Raw genomic sequence first — 20,108 nt, 5'->3', positions numbered from 1 at the left:
CCCCTGCGTGAATAGCTCCTTAGCTGAGGCTCGTCCCCCTCCCGTACCAAGGCCACTCTACCCCGCTCCCTTCCTTTCTTGCTAATGAGATCCATGTCTCTCCCTAGTCCCTTCCTCTCTGGCTGATGTGGTCCATGTCTCTCTCCAGTCCCTTCCTCTCTGTCTGATGTGGTCCTTGTCTCTCTCCAGTCCCTTCCTCTCTGGCTAATGTGGTCCAAGTCTCTCCCTAGTCCCTTCCTCTCTGGCTAATGTGGTCCAAGTCTCTCCCCACTCCCTTCCTCTCTGGCTGATGTGGTCCAAGTCTCTCCCCACTCCCTTCCTCTCTGTCTGATGCGGCCCTTGTCTCTCCCCGCTCCCTTCCTTTCTTGCTAATGAGATCCATGTCTCTCCCTAGTCCCTTCCTTTCTTGCTAATGAGATCCATGTCTCTCCCCACTCCCCTGCCGGCAGCTTTGTCTGTGCTCCTTTCCCTCTCCTGCCTGTGATCCAGGCCTTCACCTCTAGCTCTTAAGACGCGACCAGCACAGCATGGGTCCTTAAGTCAGCCTTCGCATCAGCACATGGATCACCTTCTCTCCTCCTGTGTCGTCTGAAGGTGCTGAGCTAGCTACTGCCCTTTAGCAACCCTGTCGCTATGGCTACTGCCCCTTTAGCAACCCTGTCGCTATGTCACCCCTTTCTCCTTCTTTCCTTCACCAGACCCACTCCTCTTTTTTCCCAGTTAGCATCTTTTGGTTCTTCTCTGTCCCCCTCTAACCACCCCCCACCCCAACCCCTCCCTCACGCACACACAGCCTCCTGGGAACTGTGACAACCTCTGATCTGCTTTGTGACTATAGCTCTCACAGCTGCTCACACCCAGCTGATCCGACCTACAGTCAGTGCCCCCTCTTCTCTTTCCCCAGCAGTCTTAATGCACTTGTCTCAACCCTCAGTGGGAACAGTGGCAGCAGCAGCTGTGTGGTTGTGCCTTCCCTCCAACACTCAGACTACCCCGGCTCACCTCTCCTCTCGCTGGCAGGATCCTGCTTATGGACCACCTCTGGTGCCTCCTTCCCCCAGGAACCTCCTCCCCCTTCGATCTTGAGTTGTCCTCCATCAATAGATGCCACGGATCCCCCAGCATACTCAAGGCCTCCTGGACTGCCTCGTCTTCCTCTCTCATGCTTCTGTCCCTGTGAATCTTTTGTCTTATGTCAGCCATCCCCACTTGTTTAAAGCAAATGAATGTCCTGCAATCACTTTCACTTTAAACCAGCTTATGGTGCCAAATGCCCACTTCTTTGACACTCAATTAGTTTTGCTCATTAGAGGGATCTGCGAACAACAAGCGGTCACTTGAGACTCATGCCTTCCAGCATTATACTAGTATAGCTCGCTCAACTTCTGCCTTTCTGTATCACAAGGATAAAGATTCCTGCAGGCCCAGACATTCAGTGTTGAAAAAAGGCTGGTCCACACACACACACCTTCCAAACATAAATAAGAGATAATCTCACAGACATTAGGCAAACTGAACATGCCCTCTCCAATTAAATAATGTTTTAGTCAAGCTTTGGCCGATTCTCCTGGCTCCTGCAGGGTTTTATAGGGGCTTTGAAAGAGAGGGGAAATACTATATCCATAGTTGCTCCAATGCACTGGTTAGTCTGGCTGTCTCTGTGTGTGTGTGTGTGTGTGTGTGTGTGTGTGTGTGTGTGTGTGTGTGTGTGTGTGTGTGTGTGTGTGTGTGTGTGTGTGTGTGTGTGTGTGAGAGAGTCCATGCGTTGTAGTAAATAAAGGACATCCTTTGATATCTTTAAGTATATTTACATTTGTTCAAATAACCCTTCAAGGTGATTTGCATGAAATATAGAATACACATAATCACAATAATGGCCTCCTCCTCACTCCACCCTCCACCCTCCTCACTCCTCACTCCACCCTCCTCACTCCTCACTCCTCACTCCTCCTCACTCCACACTCCACACTCCTCACTCCTCACTCCTCACTCCACCCTCCACACTCCTCCCTCCACCCTCCACCCTCCACCCTCCTCACTCCTCACTCCTCACTCCTCACTCCACATTCCTCACTCCTCCTCACTCCACCCTCCTCCTCACTCCACCCTCCACCCTCTTCACTCCTCCTCACTCCTCACTCCTCTCACTCCTCACTCCATCCTCCTCGCTCCTCCCTCCTCACACTCCTTTCACTCCTCACTCCTCACTCCACCCTTCTCACTCTGAAGAGTTTCTGTGAACGACTGTATCTGTCACAAATACAGTGTTTGTCTAATTGATTAGCCCTAGATTTATATCACCAGATAAGCACACATGGTATCTGGTAACTAAATGCACCAGGTTACCTTTTCCGTAAATATATAGTATAATTCATAGTGTCTTTTTGCTGTTGTATTTATACAAACTGAACTAGTGCTTGTGAGGCAGAGCCAGCCCCCTGAAATAAAAGGGGTAGCTATGAACATTTATTCTAATTCTTGCATTGATTCACACTCTTAAAAGCTGCTCCCATTGAAGTGCATAATTACACTGATGAAGTAGAAAGGGAAGACATTTTTGTCTTTTAGCAATCAGTGATAGTGCAATTAACCATAATTATTTGGAAGTAATGAGTGTGCGTATTTGTTTGTGTGGGCTGCGTTTCTCTCTCTCTCTCTCTCTCTCTCTCTCTCTCTCTCTCTCTATGTGTATGTCTGTGCTTGTGTACATCTATGTGTTCATGCCCATGTATTCATGCCAGAAAGTGTCCAGACGTGTTTGTGTAAGTGGAGACAAACTGGTCCAGTCTGCTAGCTGCTAGCCAAAGCCCTGTTGGGCCCAGTGCTAACACTTGTGTGAAGCAGGAACTAATTAGCGTGCACTGTCATACAGCCAGTGCTTATTCACACGCCCCGCATGAAGCACACCTGCTCCTGCTTAATAGCCTTGTTTGTTATCCTTGCTTTGATCACAAGACTCTGGCAGTGCATGATACCAGCCTATTACCACGGCCCTCTCCTTCACAAGGGTTGTAATCATTACCGGAGATGAAACCAAGGTCATAAACACCAGGCCTGTGAGATCATTTTTGGATGTATTCCATTATTTTGTCTTATTTAACAAACTGTTCTTCTACCTAGATAACATACTGCCTTGATGCTGTTTCTGTTTTTTCGTTCAGTTTGGCTGCTGTTTTCATTGTTTTAAACCAGTGGGTTGCTACAGCTTTTTTATTCATAAGTATAGTTCTATCTAGTAAAACAGAAATATAATCAGGTGTGGTTAAGCTATGGTGTATGGTCCTCACATGTTTTTTTAGGGATTTCTTTCTGATTGCTGAAGGCCGACTCTCTTTAGTCAGACACTATAGGAAAAGGGGGTTACTAACAGGTTTGAATATCAGTAAGGTAGAGAGTGGAAATACCATTAAGGCATATTAAAACTCATGAACAAATCTCAAATAGATACTGTATTTACTTACAATACCAGAACATTTAAATTTTCAGTGGATTTAAATAACAACGGGCCAATCAACTGAATCTTAGGGCACATCACAACACATAAGATATGGTTTCTAGAGACACTGGGTCTATATAATAATAATAATTATTATGACAGGTTTGGTAAGATTTTAACTAATCTGAGACAAAGTAAGTCGATGTTCTAGAGTGGAAAGGTAAAGTGAGATATCTGTGGGATATAAACAAATTAAAATGGATAGACGCCCATAGAAAATGGCGTCACAGTGGCTTCGGATGCGAAGCATCCATCTTGGATTTGGAGGGCTGCCGGTGTTGAGCTCCTCTTGGCTGCATATTGAAGTGTCCTTGAGCAAGATACCCAACCCCAAACTACTCCCAATGGCCTCTGACATTGGTTTGCAAATGTGAGGTGTTTGTAGAGAAAAAAAAACATGCATGCACAACGTGCTGTCCATTTAACAAATGCACCTGGCATACCACCAGCAGAGGACTTTCAATCTACACCTGTGAAAGACATTTGTCCATGCAGGCACCCACATAAAGTGGGACAGAGGACTAAAAAAATTGTTTCTTTAAAATGGTGGTTTGTCCTCTTTTTATCTCGTATTTTTACCTGGCCACCCCAAAACACAAACACAAGAGGACACAACAGTTTGTCAAAGTGGTAATGTCATAACAAGTGTGTGGCATATGTAATACAATTGTATAGGTGATTGAAATCAGAAAACTTCATCTCTCAATAGAGTTTATTACAGGCGAAGTAAATACGTTTTACAAACATGACAGGTTATTATTGTTTATATGACTTACTGAGACGAGCATCAACATGGCCAAAAAGGTCCCGCCAGTCTTATTAATGCACTCGAAGTCCTTGAATGTGTGAGCTATTAGCTATTAGCAAGAGAAACGCATCCATTCATTTACTCTACTGAGCCTCTTACAGAAGAGATTCAATTCAATTCAATTCAATTTTATTTATATAGCGCCATAACAATACAATTATCTCTAGGCGCTTTAAGATCAATAAGTATGTTCTGTATATGAACAGATTAAGACAGATTAAGACAAGACATTGAGAAATGGCACATAAAACACTAAAATATTATTCCATGCCCATGAAAGGTCAGGAAAGACTTAGCATGGTTTATCCCTTTGCATCCAGTTATTGAATGGACACATATAGCTCATTTTAAGCTTGTTGAGATTGTCCATCTTTGTTCTTGTTCAACCATTATTGTTTTCTGTCTTCAGTTTTTAGAATGACATACATGAGTGGGATTTGTCCCATCTTGTATCTTGTAATGTTTCTAGGTGGTCCACTTTGGACAGGACCACAGAGCTAATGTTACATCAACATAATTGGCTAAGTACAATTTCACATCACTACAATGCAAGGTCTTTTAAAGCGTGTGAATAGGATGCTGAAGAAGAGTCCTTTAACAGCCGTGTGTTTTTGTTTGTGCATGTCTCTGTGCTACAGTGTCATCCTACCTTGTAATCAAGGTGTAAAAAAAAATAAAAGAGCAATCTCTTCCCTTTCATCCAGACCCTGCTGCCTGGCTTTGAGAAAAGGCTGCCTTGCTCTGTTTTATTTTATGCAGACAAGAATTGTATAGATCAAAATGGATTTTCCACCTCGCCATTAAAGCTAACGGCACATTTTGTCTGTGATCTATTGCTTTTGCCTCTGACCATATAAACGGTGGCCTTAAAGCTGATGGACACTGATTCGTAAAGGGCCATATGCATATTCAGAGGAGGGTAGTTGATGAAGGTAGAATTGCAACTGATGGTACTTATTAAGCCGACTATGGTTCTATGGGTTTTCACAGGATGGTAGTTGATGAAGGTGCTTATTAAGCCTACTATGGTTCTATGGGTTTTCTTCTGCACCATTATTCTTAATAGGGATTAGCTATTTCTTACAATGAAAAGACATCATTATACATGAAAAGAACACGAGACAAGAGATGTTTCGAGGTAGGAAATGATTATTCTTGAGTAAGCTCTCCAGTCATCACCTATAGACCTGCATAAACAAAATCCAGACAAGGTGAAGTCCACTGAACTGACTTGACTTATAATTGCTACTTTATCCGTCGTTATTAACCTCCTGGTATTTGTCTATTCGTATGGTATTAAAAAGAATTGTACAGTATTGATTTATCCTTACTCCTTGGTTATGCTCTCGCCTCTATAATTGCTCTGATATCTGATAAGTAACCTCATTGCAATTAACCAGACAAATGAACCAGATTGGACTAAGTAAAAGTAAAATTAAATCAATAACCCTTGTGACCTTTCTGAATCATTAGTGTTTTTGGAGCTTTCATTGAGAGATTCTCTGTACCAGTATTTGAAAATTGTATTGTCTACAGCCTTTGTCTGTAAAACAGGCATGTGGGTTGGTCTCTTAAACTCATCGGTCCCCTTTATTTAATACAAAAAATCTCTGACGTTGAATGTATGACGTTGTTGTTGACTCTCAGGTAATTATCTCAATTTGACTGTGTCTTCGGCTGCTAAAAGACTTCAGAGATGGGTGCACCGTGGACATTCGGTGTAAATTACACAATACTTCAGCTCCAACTATCGCTTGTACAGCGATTGAGAGCAAGCAGCTCAAGTCATTTTTAACTCCGAAACTCAATGGGCCTTGAGTGTGAGAAGCCCGCCATCATAAATCGCGCTGTCAGATGGGTGATGGTGGGCATAAACCATCCCCACAGTTGTTTTAAACAGGCACACACAATATACAGAGTTAATTAAATTGATTAATTGTCCAGATTTTATTAGCCGGAGATGTGCAATTTGATTCATGGAAATGTAACGTAATTGGACGCGGTGTAATTAAAAGAGGTGATAGCGAATACAGATTGAGGTACACGGGTATTTACAAAGCATGAAAGAAAGTTCAGTCGGCTGCAAAGAAAAAAAGAAAATAGGTATGCTGTTTCAACAGGGGGTGAGGGGGCAGTGGGAATCTGCATAATTACTTCTTTATGTCTAACATTTACCTTACGTGACAGATTGGCTAACCACTGTAGATGGTGTGTTATGGATTAGGTCTTGGACAAACCTCACTCCAGGTCAGGGTAAGAGCTCCCATTTTAAAGATGGTGAATAACGGTTCAAACTGGCGTGCCTTTCACTGGTGCTGACGCCGTCGTTAGCAGGGGAAGGTCATTAGAAGCAGGTCGCAGTGAAAGGTCGTTTGCGCAATGACAAATGGTTTACGTGGATTTTTCATTAAGGGCACTTCCACCTGATCAATACAAAGCAAAGGAAAAGAAATCTCCCACCGCTCAGGTCTGTGACCTCAGACGGAAGCACAAAGTGGGCAAAGTGAGGTGAAGGACAACTGGTTGCAGTTCTTTTTTTTTATGAAACCATTTCTTAAAATCATTTTCTTATCTTGGTCCGAAGTCATTTGGCCTAATCAATAGGATGTAATTGCTTGGGTATTGCTTAGGAGTTGGGTTGCAGGGTATGTTTATGAAGAGATTTAATTGTGCCAATATTAGAGTTTCAAAATCCCTCTCCTGCCTCACAGACCTGCACACACACACACACACACACACACACACACACACACACACACACACACACACACACACAACTAGTCTCTTGTGGCCAGATGAGATGCAGTCCATTGAATATAATCAGGGATTCATCCACGTATCAATGAACAACATTACAGTTTTCCTTTTCAACTTCATGTTTGTCAGTAACACTGCGAGTAACACTGTGAGTAACACTGCGAGTAACACTGCGAGTAACACTGCGAGTTGGTGTTCATAGTTGTACTGTAGAGTGAACTGAACTCCAGAGTAGCCACTAATGAATGATGTATTATCAGTCATCTCTGTGATGTATTCATTTGCAGCAGACACAAGATGTAAAGTGAAATATCACAGCATTGACATGCTTCCTGAATAGCCTTTGGTATTCGGTCATGAACATCGTTTTGTTCAATCCAATTACCGTGTCAAATAACACAGATAATCATATTTTCAAATAGCACACATGTTATGCATGCATTTTATAGTCAGTCAGAAGTCTTGAGAGCTGAGTGTTTCTGTAACAACACCAAGGTTATGGGCCACAGAAAAGTGGTTTTGGATTAGTGCATCTGAATTTAAAATGTGCACATTTTCCTATAGTCATTTGCAACCCTCCATCTTTGGTTCTGGTGGTCATATATCCACTGCCTATATCACCTCCCTCTGTCTACAGGACTTTCCAGGACCTGTCCAAGCAGATGGACGTGTCCTACGGCACAGTGAGGGACTCTGCGGTGTTCGAATACTTCCGGGTCAAGGGCACCAACCCACTGGAGCAGGACAGCACCTTCTCTGAACTCTGGAGGACTATCAACAAGAACCAGGGACAGGACAACTCAGTGGCGGGTCCCGCTGAAGGCATCCTGAGGGTAAAAAAATAAGCCTTTAATGAGTCTTTAAAGCCTTTAAATCACTGTATTTAAATCACTGCATTGCACACATTTGACACCATGACTGTCATCTAAGGAACACCAAACCCAATAACACCGGGAGATTTGGACATTTTCTCTTGAGTAGGGATTAACGACAGCCCGGTTCTTTACATCCGTGTAATAGTCATGTATATGTATGATGTAGCAGTGAGATGGGTATATCAGGTATACAGTATGTATGATGCAGTAGTGAGATGGGTATATCAGGTATACTGTATGTGTGAATAGGGCTGAACGATTAATTGCATTTGCGATTTAATCGCGATATGATAGAACGCGATTTTCTAACCGCAGCGTTCGCGATTAAAAAACGTGGTCTAAATCTTTTTTTTTAAGATGGTACATTTTGCACACAGTGTTTAAAAAGTGCATGCCTAGTGTTTATACTTAAAATGACTTTTTTTAAATGACTTAAATGCACAGTGGCAAAGCCACCGATTTGTTTCTGTAATGAGCAGTTAAATAAAAATGTAAAATGTGGGAAAGAATATTTTACACTAAATGTATCTAATATTGTGTTGGTCATATTTAAATCATTCATTACGTTTTGTTGGGAAAAAAAAGAGGATAAAAAAAAATCGCATATTAAATCGCAATCGCAATATTTTGGTAAAAAATCGCAATTAGATTATTTTCCCAAATCGTTCAGCCCTATGTGTGATGCAGTAGTGAGATGGGTATATCAGGTATATCACAACACGGCGGTGCAGGAGGACACATCTACCCTCCTCTTCAGCTCTAGTCTGGCTGAGGAAGAGGAACAAGGGAGCATTGTCCTCCCCATCAACATGACAGTCGATTCTGTGCTCACGTGCACGCAAATGGGTTCAGGATGTTTTTTGTCTTCTAATGTAATGATGTAAATATTTAAATGATAGCCTATATATTGTTTTACAGACACTAAATGAATGTGACCTGGCATTAACTACTGTGCTATTATGTAATCCTATATTCTGGAACAAATTCTCAAGCATTACGCTGAGATTCAGCCATGGGCACTATAATGAGATTTTAATAAACATTGCATCCCCCCCCCCCCCCCCCCCCCCAGTCCAACGGTGTACCATAGTACATCTGTTTAACATTCATTAAAATCCTTAGTTAAGAAGGCTTGCAGTATGTCTTATGAGCATGCGATAGGCTACATTAAATATAATAGGCTTCTGAAAGGTCATTTTTTAGATTATAACTTCAAATTTACTTAACCTTGAACATATTTAACAAAATATGTTCAATTATTTCTTGTAATTGGCCCATTTTCTGAAATCAAACTCGTATATCTTAGATTAAAGGGTTAGTGTCCTCAACTTTAAAAATAAAAAAAATAGATAAAAGGCTAGCAAAAGTTTAAAAGTTTATAGAGCACATATTTATATTCAGTTGAATATAGTACCATATATCATGCCGTCACAGTGGGACACATTAACACTTCATGCATGTCATGCAGGTTTGGCTACAGAACAGAAATATGTATCTGACAATGCATTCCTATTCACAAACGGTCCTGTGGTGATTAAGAGATTAGCTGATTGGTTTGTTTCTGTCATTTCCCAGCATGCTCTTCCTTGGTTGTTCTAATTGCATAATGTGAAAATAATAAGCTGTGTTCTGCCAAATCTCCAGACAAAGTGTTACATTAACCCATTTAAAAGGTGGTTTGACAAAATATGGTTCAAGCAGCGAGTCAGTTCTATCAGTTACCCTCATTTCATATGTGATCACCTAGTCTCACGCTGACTCTGGGCCTCATGGTGCTTCATGCTGAAGCCTGAAGAACAACATCAGTGGGAGATAGATATGGAGTGGAACTGATCTGGGATGGGTTAAGTAGAATATCAATTCAAAGGTGTATTGATGAAATGTGTCCTGTATTACGTGTTACATCTAGCAAGATAAAAATGTGACTGCAATCTTCCGGGCAAATGAGGTGAGGCATTGTTGGAAGGATTCAGTAGAAGTGTTACTGGTCCCTAAAACTGAAACGGCAGTGGGATGTACCGTAAATGTACAGTTTGTTCATTTTGATTTGACTCCAGTTTACTTTGTATGCTATTAATGACCACTTTAGATCCTAATCGCTTAAGGCTGAGTAGAATCGTTGTGTGACGGTTTTGAACCGTCTGCGTCTGTGTCACACCGTTACCTGATAACACAACGGAATGTTTGTGATTCTGTGTACTTCCGTTGCTTTGGTGACAAATGGTTTGAGTGACAGTGTAAAAGCAACTCAGAGGGCAAGATTGGAAGATCCAAAGGAAGACGATAGCTTTGTTACCTTCCTTTCAGCGCAGTTCAAAAGAGCCAGGGAACAGAGGGCGTTTTTGTGTGTGTGTGTGCGTTTTATATATTTGTTCGGAGGTGCGTTTATGCCATCCCACAAAGCATGGTCCTTTGCTGAAAAGGTGAAAATAACACTTGACAGGAAAGTCATTTCAGATACATCGGAGGATGTTCAAAGCCAAAGCCCTCTTTGTATGAGTCGGTCCCTCATGCTGGCTGTGATATTACTACTCCACAAAGGGTTCAAACCTGACCAGCAACAAAATAATATTTTTATTTTTATTGATGTACTTATTAAAAATAATACTGTTCTTATGGACTGATTGTCATGAAGTAAGATAAGTCAGACCTGAGCACAAGTGATTGAGGATATGCTGGCCAGCTAGTAGTCTAGAGTAGCAGGAAACCCATTCAGAAAGGACCCGCCACTATTTACCAATGACATGTTACCAAGAACAAGTTAGGACCTTGTAATTCATTTTTTGTCATTGCTCCAAATGTTGTGTGTGTGTGTGTGTGTGTGTGTGTGTGTGTGTGTGTGTGTGTGTGTGTGTGTGTGTGTGTGTGTGTGTGTGTGTGTGTGTGGTCATATGCAGGGGTTAAATACAGCCAGGGATAGCTGTACAGTATATAAAAGTGTCACAGGGTTTCCATTCGTACAGTCAATGGATTTCCTTAAAAGCGACAGATGTCAGATGCCAGAGAGATTGATGGATGTCAAGGTAGGGAGAGAAATAGGTCAGAAACTGATACGGAGATCTCATTTAGTTTCATAATTGGATGCAAATTTGTCAGATGTTCTGATGTTCTGTACGTGTTGGTTTTACTAAATGCTGTAGTGTTCAAGCAAGATGGTAAGCGACAGGTTAGCTCAAATCTTTGCAAGCTAGCAAACAGTTACACAAAGTTACCTGGCAAGCTCAAGTTCAAGTCAAACTGTCAAGTAGCCAGCGTGGTTGAGCGGAATATAAGAGCAACGTAAATTGCATAACGGGAGGGGTAATGCAAGCTAGGTTGATCATTTCCCTATTAATGTAATTATTTAAAAGACTGGTCCATTTATATAAATTAATTCATATTAATATTCTCTCCTTTAGTGGCCTAACACCACCCCTATATTTAATACCGATACACAGCTATCATGTACTTACAGAAAGGTTTTATTGTCACCAGCTGTATTTTGTCAAACATTTTGTCACACTGCCAGATTCAGAGCAGTTATGCAATTTACGTTGCTCTTATATTCCGCTCAACCACGCTGGCTACTTGACAGTTTGACTTGAACTTGAGCTTGCCAGGTAACTTTCTGTAACTGTTTGCTAGCTTGCAAAGATTTGAGCTAACCTGTCGCTTACCGTCAATTATACGCCAATTTTTTAAATGGTACTTTAAAGTAAGATGCTTTTTATTCAAGTGTTAACCTTATTTTATGATTATAATATTTAATAATATTGTATAACACTATCACTGTTGCTGACGCGCACACGCATGTGCACCCATGTCAACTTTGAAACCACACAGCCCCCCTACATTACAAATCCCAATCTAACCTCTGGTCATGTGTGTTTCCACAGGCTAAGGCCGAGCCCTACGCCTTCCTGTGGGATATGGCGGTGGTGGAGTATGCCGCCCTAACAGACAACGACTGCGGTTTCACCGTGAGGGGAAACACCATTTCTAGCAAAGGCTATGGCTTGGCTCTGCAACACGGCAGTCCTTACAGAGATCTCTTCTCACAGAAGTAAGTCTCTTTCCCCTCTCCCTCGGTCTCCCACTTCCTCTCTCAACTCTTCAAAAGACTTTTTGACTGAGGTTTAACCCCAGCCTGCAGTATGCTATAGTGTTTGCTTTTCTATGTTGTAATGAGAAAATCTATGTGGGAAGATTTCTGTCAGCCATGAAGGTGATGTAATTGTAATTTTGCGCAGACTGTAGGGCATACCCAAATACAAAATGTCACACAATTTCATTCATATTGCCTCTCAGCAAGTAAGCGAGGATGTTTCTTTCTTTTTTTCTCCAATGGGATAGAGAGTACTCTGGTGGTATGAAGTGTCTGATTTAAAAATACTTTCTGATGCAAGTTTAGACTTACTGGAGCTCATTTCTGTGAGATTGCTAGAGCACAAAAAGGTTGATCTTCAAGATGTTTGCCTCTACTGTCAACTTGCCTTGTCGATAGGTGTGTCAGTCAAGCCGTGTGTTGTTGTTATTTTGTCATGTTTTGAGTTTTTTGATTTGATGAAATAAGTGCTTTCCTACAGATAATAATCTCTGTCCTAAGTTGGAAAACAAGATAACAAGATCAAATTTAGATGTTGAGTGTACATAGCGCTGGCAGAGAATCTCGATAATGATGATTATATTATCACTTCGTAAGCAGGAAGAGTGAACAGCTATGTAATCTAAAGCTTGTTTTTATTTCTGGAGTCAAGTTGAGTTTGATTAAAAGATGAAGGTGAACGTGACAGCCTGTACGATTATGACGGACACAATATTTTGCAGCTTCGTAGTCACAGAGAGCTACCATTGCTATTGCACTAGTTTCCACGCTCAAAAATATACAAAGCTTTTTCATGTTTACCTAACCACCCACCCTGGGAGAGAAATGACTTTCAGCTCTTTCCTCTGTGTGTGTGCCCCCCCGCCGCGCCGCCTCAGGATCCTGGAGCTGCAGGAGAAAGGAGAGCTGGACATCCTGAAGCAGAAGTGGTGGCCCCAGAAGGGTCGCTGCGACCTGGACAGCCAGTCGGACGCGCAGCCGGAGGGGCGCGCCCTGAGACTGCACAGCTTCGCGGGGGTCTTCTGCATCCTGGCGGCGGGGCTGCTGCTGGCCTGTCTGGTGGCCGCCCTGGAGACCTGGTGGAACAGCCAGCGGTGCCACCGGGCTCAGCCCAAAGAGGTGACCACCGAGAGGGCGACCGCAGACAAACCCAGGCCTACACCCTGGCATGACTGCGGGGCCACTGCCACACTCTACTTTATGGATCCAGACGCCACAGACGTGAGCCCCGATTTAGTAGAGCTCCAATACACACAGTTATAGGTGTGACAATCAATAACAATTATTTATCTTTCTTTTTTTTCTATCTGTTTACTTGTTTTGTTTGTACAACTTTGATTCTAGTTTTTGGTTTTACCAATACTTTGATAAGGGACAAATCATTTACTGGTTGATTAGGGACAAGTCATTTAAAGTATAGTCTTTTCTTTTCAGGTATTACTGCATCTGTCACAAACAGAAATCAGTAATACAACTGATTTAAAAAAAAAGCCCCACCCCCCCCAACAACAACTGATGCCCAAAAGGCGAAAAAATGAATTGGAGTTGTGTGTTTGTTTATTGTTATTTTTCCCGACGGTTACAAAAAGCTCTCTCTATCTCACCCCTCCAAGCATTCTGACGTGTTTTAGCATGTTGAGCAGCGTCGAGCCTCACTACCTATGAGAAACTCTCCCGCTCCTTCGCATGAGCCCCGATGGGCAAAGGCCTTGACATGGATCCCCGAACTAAAGTGTGAGCAATGGCATGCATGTCACCCCCTGCTCCGTCCCGCCCCACCCAAGGCCCTGCCAGTGACATCCTTTCTCTGACTCTGTACCCCTCATAAACACACCACCCGAGGTATGAGGTACTAAGGTATGAGAAACCCTTTGCTCAACAGGCACCTTGAACATGATGTCTTGCAGAAGAGGCTTGGATGATTGCCTGTGGAGGAGTGACTACATGAAAACTTCATGTTGTCACTGCAGACTTCATGTTGTCACTGCAGACTTCATGTTGTCACTGCAGACTTCATGTTGTCACTCTAAACTTCATGTTGTCACTCCAGACTTCATGTAGTCACTCCAGACTTCATGTTGTCACTCTAAACTTCATGTTGTCACTCCAGACTTCATGTAGTCACTCCAGACTTCATGTTGTCACTGCAGACTTCATGTTGTCACTCCAGACTTCATGTAGTCACTCCAGACTTCATGTTGTCACTGCAGACTTCATGTTGTCACTCCAGACTTCATGTTGTCACTCCAGACTTCATGTAGTCACTCCAGACTTCTTCTGCTTGCTAGTTTAGATGGGGGGGGGGGTATTTTAGACAGCGAAAGGAGGCCATTGCAGGGTGTTGACCTATGACCCTTTCACACCTGATGACCCAGGAAGCAATAAGAGCCACACATGCAAAAAAACAACACACATCCTCCCTTGTCTTGTCTTCTTCTGTGTGTCTGTGATGCTCTTTCCTCCAAGTGACGCACAGTGACATCTTATTGCAATTATATGTCAATGAACGGACAGGGAAGAAGTACCCTCGTATGTTTACCTTTGTATGTGGTCTTGTGCAGGTAACTAAGGATTACCAAATGGACGTGGTGTCTGGTCCATTGACATATAATGATATTACAAGTGCTACATCGGAAGGGCGGAGGGACATTTGGACAGAGAGAGAGAGAGGCTGGGAGGAAGCTGAGGCTATTGACACAGGTCAGGACAGGCCTGCTGAAATACTCACTTTTGAACGATTGAAATGCATAGAGAGAGTGTGTGTGTGTGTATTTTCTTGTGTGTGTGGCATGTGTGTAAGAGAGAGAGAGAGAGAGAAAGAAACAGTGTGTGTGTGTGTGTGTGTGTGTGTGTGTGTGTGTGTGTGTGTGTGTGTGTGTGTGTGTGTTTATGTTGAGGTAGTGAGTTTTGTGGGTTTGAGGAAGTAGGTTTGCTTGTGGGTGGTATTTTATGTGCCATTCCCCATCACATCCCATAACTATTATATTAGTAAACTGTCATTACCCATTTTCACCTTTGATTTATAACAGACTGGTGAATGAGCAAAAAAAAATAGAAAAGACAGACAGAAGTAGATCAACGGAATGGTTATGTATTCATTCCCACAGATGCTTTCAATAGTCTCCGAGAAAAAACGATTTACTATTCTGCTCAACATGATACATATCACTAACTGTCGTTGCTTCAATCAGTGACGTTAATCAGCCAGGTGTAGGCGTAACGCTGACATTGGGTGGAATATAGACTGTGATTAATGGCGCTCCACACTCTAAAGTCCTTGGTCTAAATGGCTCTGGTCTACATCTCGCAGATCGAGTAACGTCACAATAGGTAAACATTCCTCGTTCATTTTCCATGGGAAAAAGAGGGATGACAAACGACTGAAAGAATGATAGGGGGAATCGCAGCAAGAGCACTTCACAACATCAGGATGGATGGGTCAGAGTTGGAGGGCTGTCGATATCTCAAAAGCACGTAAATCGTGTAGAGTGAAGAAAATAAAGATAAAGGAATCGTATGCAATTACACTAATAAGGTTGCTTAATTAGAAGCTAATTATGATTGAAGGAGGGTGGTTGATGGGGGTTGACCGCAGGAGTACAGTACACATAATGACCTGTGCGTGTTTGAGTGAATGCGAAGTAGAATTAGATGCCCTGTTTTCATCTAATCATGATTGACTACACAAGACGATGATTCACAGTTTTCCATTTGTAGATGTTTGGAAGCCTAACGTATAAATTGTGTTAAAGGATGTATGCATATATATTTCCTACTGCATGATTCGATGTCAACTAAAACATGTTTTTATGTATTTCAGTAATTTACATTTAAGAGGAATGTAATCAAGGTCATGTAGGAAACAACCAAAAGACTACAACACAAAACCTACAAAGCAATGTAGCGTGATAGTAATATTAATATTTTCCTAAAGTATATTTACTACTACTACTTTTGTCAGATATAGTCATTAAAGCCGTTAAAATATTTATGAACCACTGGGATTATCGGCTCCGTTCTCGGCCTGAAAAGGGAAAGATGTCAGGTCTGGAGATGGTTTTAATCTATCAAGTGTAGGACCAAAGACCTCAAAAGCCAAAAAAGAAAAAACAAACCTGAACTGTAAAAAAATGTATTTGCAGTAAATGTCAGATGGATAGAATGCTGAGGAAGTCTTCAGCCAAAACTTTTTTCTTAGACACTTACTGCCCATAAATATTCCTTATTGACTTTTTTGAAAGTGCAATGTCTCACAACGGACATAATGCACCAGCAGAATGGCCACATTAGCTAAACTGACAGCTCAGCACAACACGCTTCCTTAAAGACATATAAGAGAATATATGGTGTCTCTTCTTTTGAGAAATGCATTTTTGCAGTACGGCAGCTGCATTGCAGCATTTCTTTCTTTTATCCCTCATAGAAGCTTATGTCATGTAGTGTGTAGTGTGTGTGTGTGTGTGTGTGTGTGTGTGTTATGTGTGTGTTTGTTTTTCACTGTACCTCGGGGCGCTGTTTGATGTCACAGCATAGCGTAGCATCATTGCCTGTGAGGTGCGTCTCCTCGTGTTAGCGGCATATCCATCTTCCAATTGATTTTCAGCAGGGCAAAACCCGAAGGCATGAGGGCTAGCACTGTTGAGGAATGTTTCGGGGTTTGTTTTTTTTCGCCGACATGAAAGTGTGTTCAGCGCCGGGCTGCGGCGACGGCGTTCTGCTCAGTCACCGGGGCTCAATCCAATTGAGCATCTGTGGGATGGGGTGGAACGAGGCACTCGGAGTCGAGATCCTGTGGCAGCCAACTTGACTCGACTGTGGCAGGCAAGGAGTCAGGAACTTGGGCCAGCAAACGCGTTCCCTGGTGCTTCTGACATCTAGTGGAGCCGAGAATAGACGACAGGGAGATGGTGAGGGGGTGAGGGGTGGGTGGAGACGACAGGGAGTTGGTGAGGGGTGGGTGGCAGATGGTGAGGACCAAATTGAGTGCAACGGAGTTTTATAAAAGTGATCCTAATGTTTTTGTGTGTGTGTGTGTGTGTGTGTGTGTGTGTGTGTGTGTGTGTGTGTGTGTGTGTGTGTGTGTGTGTGTGTGTGTGTGTGTGTGTGTAGTCAGTGTAGTGCACATTGAGGAATATGTGTGTGTGTGTGTGTGTGTTTGTGTGTTTGTGTGTGGTTGTTTTTAGCTCCTGCTTTCAGGTTTGATTGTGTCAGTGCGCAGGTGTGCAGGGACGTGCGTGTCTGTGTGTGTGTGTTTTGTAAAACTCGCTTTTAAAGGGCTGTCATGTCGACTGAGTTTGTGCTTTGATCATAAGCCAGCCAGTCCTTCGGGTGACCCCGCATACCGATAGAAACACCTTGACCGGGCATTCCCCTCCTGCGGTGGGGGGCGCTAATGTAAATCGCTACTTCAGTCTGGAACCACAGTGGAGCCAGTGGAGCAAGGAGGAGGCCATTTTAGAGCAAAGTGTGGCATTGAATGTTAAAAATGTCTTCTCGTTTTTCATTTGAGATGTGGAGCCATTGTGCTGTTGACTCACACACATCCAATTTTATGTTTTGTGTGTGTGTGTGTCTGGTTTTGCATTCACATTGCTTTTCTTTTCACTTTGGTTGTCTTCAATCAAGCACTCTCACCAAGTTACTTTTCTGATGTGTTTTGTCCTGTGTGTCTTTTTTATCATCAAACTCAACAGGGAGACAGTGAGTTTTACTTTGGGTCATTCTGAATTCCATTCTCACAGGGCTGGAATGGATGTGAAGACCGCAGTTACTCTAAAGGTTAAAGTTGTAAAAAAACGAATGGGTATATTAACACTCCAACTACTGTAGTAGGCTAATGTAGTAAACCCTCGAGGCCTCCGATCAGGTCAAGCATGAAACAGTCAGAATAGGATTTGATTGCATGGCTGTGTTTATGTTCTGTATGTAGGAACGGCATTGACTCTTCTTTTCTGTCCTCTTGTTCTTTTTCAAACCTCACTCACACATTTCCTCTCTACGCGCATGTCATCTTATCCCTTTGTGTCACCTGGTGTATATCCACTTTGTTGACTGACATTCTTTTTGCCTTTCTTTCTTTCTTTCTCTTTCTTTCTTTTTGCCTTTCTTTCTTTCTTTCTGTCTATTTGTCTTTGTTTTTGTTTCTCGCCTCTCTTTCATTATTCTTGCCTCATCTGTAAATATCCACCTCTGTCATCTTTCTTCTCATCACTTTTGCCCCCTTTCTCCACCTCTCTCTCTCTCTCTCTCTCTCTCTCTCCCTCTCTCTCTCCCTGCAGGACAAGGAGATGAACCTGGAGCAGGTGCACCATCGTTTAAGCAGCCTCATGGAAGAGGACCTGGCTCACAAGCAGCTCCCGGGCCAGTCTATGGAGATCTCTGCCCTGGACATCGGCAGCGGGCCGCCCAGTCAGAGCCCCCTGGAGGTTGTGCGGGACTACCCGGGACGGGGACTGTCTGTGAGCACCTTCCTCCAAGAGGGACCTGGGGCCGGCAGGGTGCCTGGCCGGACGGTCCCTCTCCCCCTCAGCAGCTCCACTCTCCCCCCGTCCATCCGCTGCAAGCACAGGGCGCCCAACGGCGGGCTGTTCCGCCAGAGCCCCGTCAAGACCCCCATGCCCTTGCCCTACCAGTCAGTGCCCAGAGGACCCATTCCACAAGCCATTGAGCCCAGTCATGGCACCTCCATCTGAGCCACGGGCCACCAAAACGGACACTCAGAAACTCTTTCACCCTTTGGCTTATCAGAGACTCTGAAAAAAGAAACATGCTCGGTTGAGGTTGGTGGAGATGGCTGAAGGTTTTCTCAACAACAACAACAACAACAACAAAAAAAAAGATCAAGTTAAAGATATAAAAAGAAGAAGAAGAAGATATCAGAATTTTTTTTGAATCACTGTTTCAACTATAGAACTGAGGAAAGAGATTTTACCTGTATATATGTACATAATGAGAGACTGGGGTGAGTAAAAGTGTATTTTGAATATTCTTAATTTTTTGGAAGTTAAGTTTAAAAAAAATATATTAAAATATATGAAAAAGACTGTTTGAATGGCTTTGTAAATTTGGTTCTTTATTCAAATAAATCTAAATTCCTTGTGGTGGTTTTCTAAGTGCCAAATTAAATTCTTTCTTTGTTTGAAGTCAAAGTCAACTGAATGTACCCTTAAAACACTTTATACACTTACACAAAGTTGATGCATTATTTGGTCTGTTTCTTTTCAAATAAAAAATAAATAATTAAACTCCATCATAAATTTGTATATCCTGAGGCTTATGAAGTTCTTTCTAAAGAAGAAATATGTCAGTAAAATTCTTACCAAATCAATGTTTGAAACACATTAATGTGGACCAGGAGCAAAAGAACAGAACATAATTAGCTGTCTAAACCGCATTTTGGATGCCAGTGCAATGTAATTATAAAATGATCCCAGCTATTTCATCACATTCGAAAAGAACACTCTAGAAACACTCTTCGCACTAAACTTACTTCCCTTTACCAGGATATGAACCTTAGTAACCCCTGAAAAGTCGATGCAGGTCCCCTTGAGAATCTACGCGTATGCAGCTCCCTCATAAGGATAATAATCCATCCAGTACATCGTTTACATGACAAATAAGGCCATATATTGGCCATTAGGCCAAATACCCGACGGCCTCCAGCCGTGAAGTTATTGAGGTAAAAACTTTATCAGAGCGTTGGGGAAGGAGTTGATGTGTAGATCCGAGTCAGTGTTGTGGGATAAGTGTCAGAATGTTGATATCTGGTATACGCATATTTATATAGCCTGTCAGAAATGTTAGCTGTATAATCTGTGGGTTGTGAAATTCACTTTTAGTTCAATTTAAATTCCTATGTGAGCAGGAGAAAATGCAATATTTTAAAGGAAAGTGGTTTTTTTCTGGTCTTCTTGGCGTGCTTGTTGATGTTATTGAGTTACACACATCAGCGGCCATCCCAGGTCATTTCCAAAGGGGTTTGTTTATCAGTAAGTACACAGATTGACCTGCTGAGGACACGGGTATGGGGGGAAGAGGCATTCATTCGCTTTGCATCACCTGACTTTTGTGCCCCTTGAAGTGTTTACT

The 20,108-nt window shown here is 42.6% G+C and overlaps 1 protein-coding gene across 2 annotated transcripts in view; it reads left to right on the top strand.

Moving 5' to 3' along the window:
* Positions 1–19,264, top strand: part of grid1a (glutamate receptor, ionotropic, delta 1a) — a 100,666-nt gene extending 81,402 nt beyond the window's left edge. Inside the window, exons 11-15 of one of the 2 annotated variants that reach the window (XM_031578512.2) lie at positions 7,699–7,894; positions 11,812–11,978; positions 12,899–13,139; positions 14,582–14,720; positions 18,299–19,264. In XM_031578512.2, coding sequence (XP_031434372.1) covers positions 7,699–7,894; positions 11,812–11,978; positions 12,899–13,139; positions 14,582–14,720; positions 18,299–18,687 — 1,132 coding nt within the window. In that variant the 3' untranslated portion in view covers positions 18,688–19,264. The remainder of the gene's footprint in view (positions 1–7,698; positions 7,895–11,811; positions 11,979–12,898; positions 13,140–14,581; positions 14,721–18,298) is intronic. The other variant, XM_031578514.2, reaches the window with a different exon arrangement.
* The last annotated feature ends 844 nt before the right edge of the window (positions 19,265–20,108 follow it).

Source organism: Clupea harengus, chromosome 13 (assembly GCF_900700415.2).
Source record: "Clupea harengus chromosome 13, Ch_v2.0.2, whole genome shotgun sequence".
Taxonomy (NCBI): domain Eukaryota; kingdom Metazoa; phylum Chordata; class Actinopteri; order Clupeiformes; family Clupeidae; genus Clupea; species Clupea harengus.
This window is presented reverse-complemented; position numbering and strand designations above follow the sequence as displayed.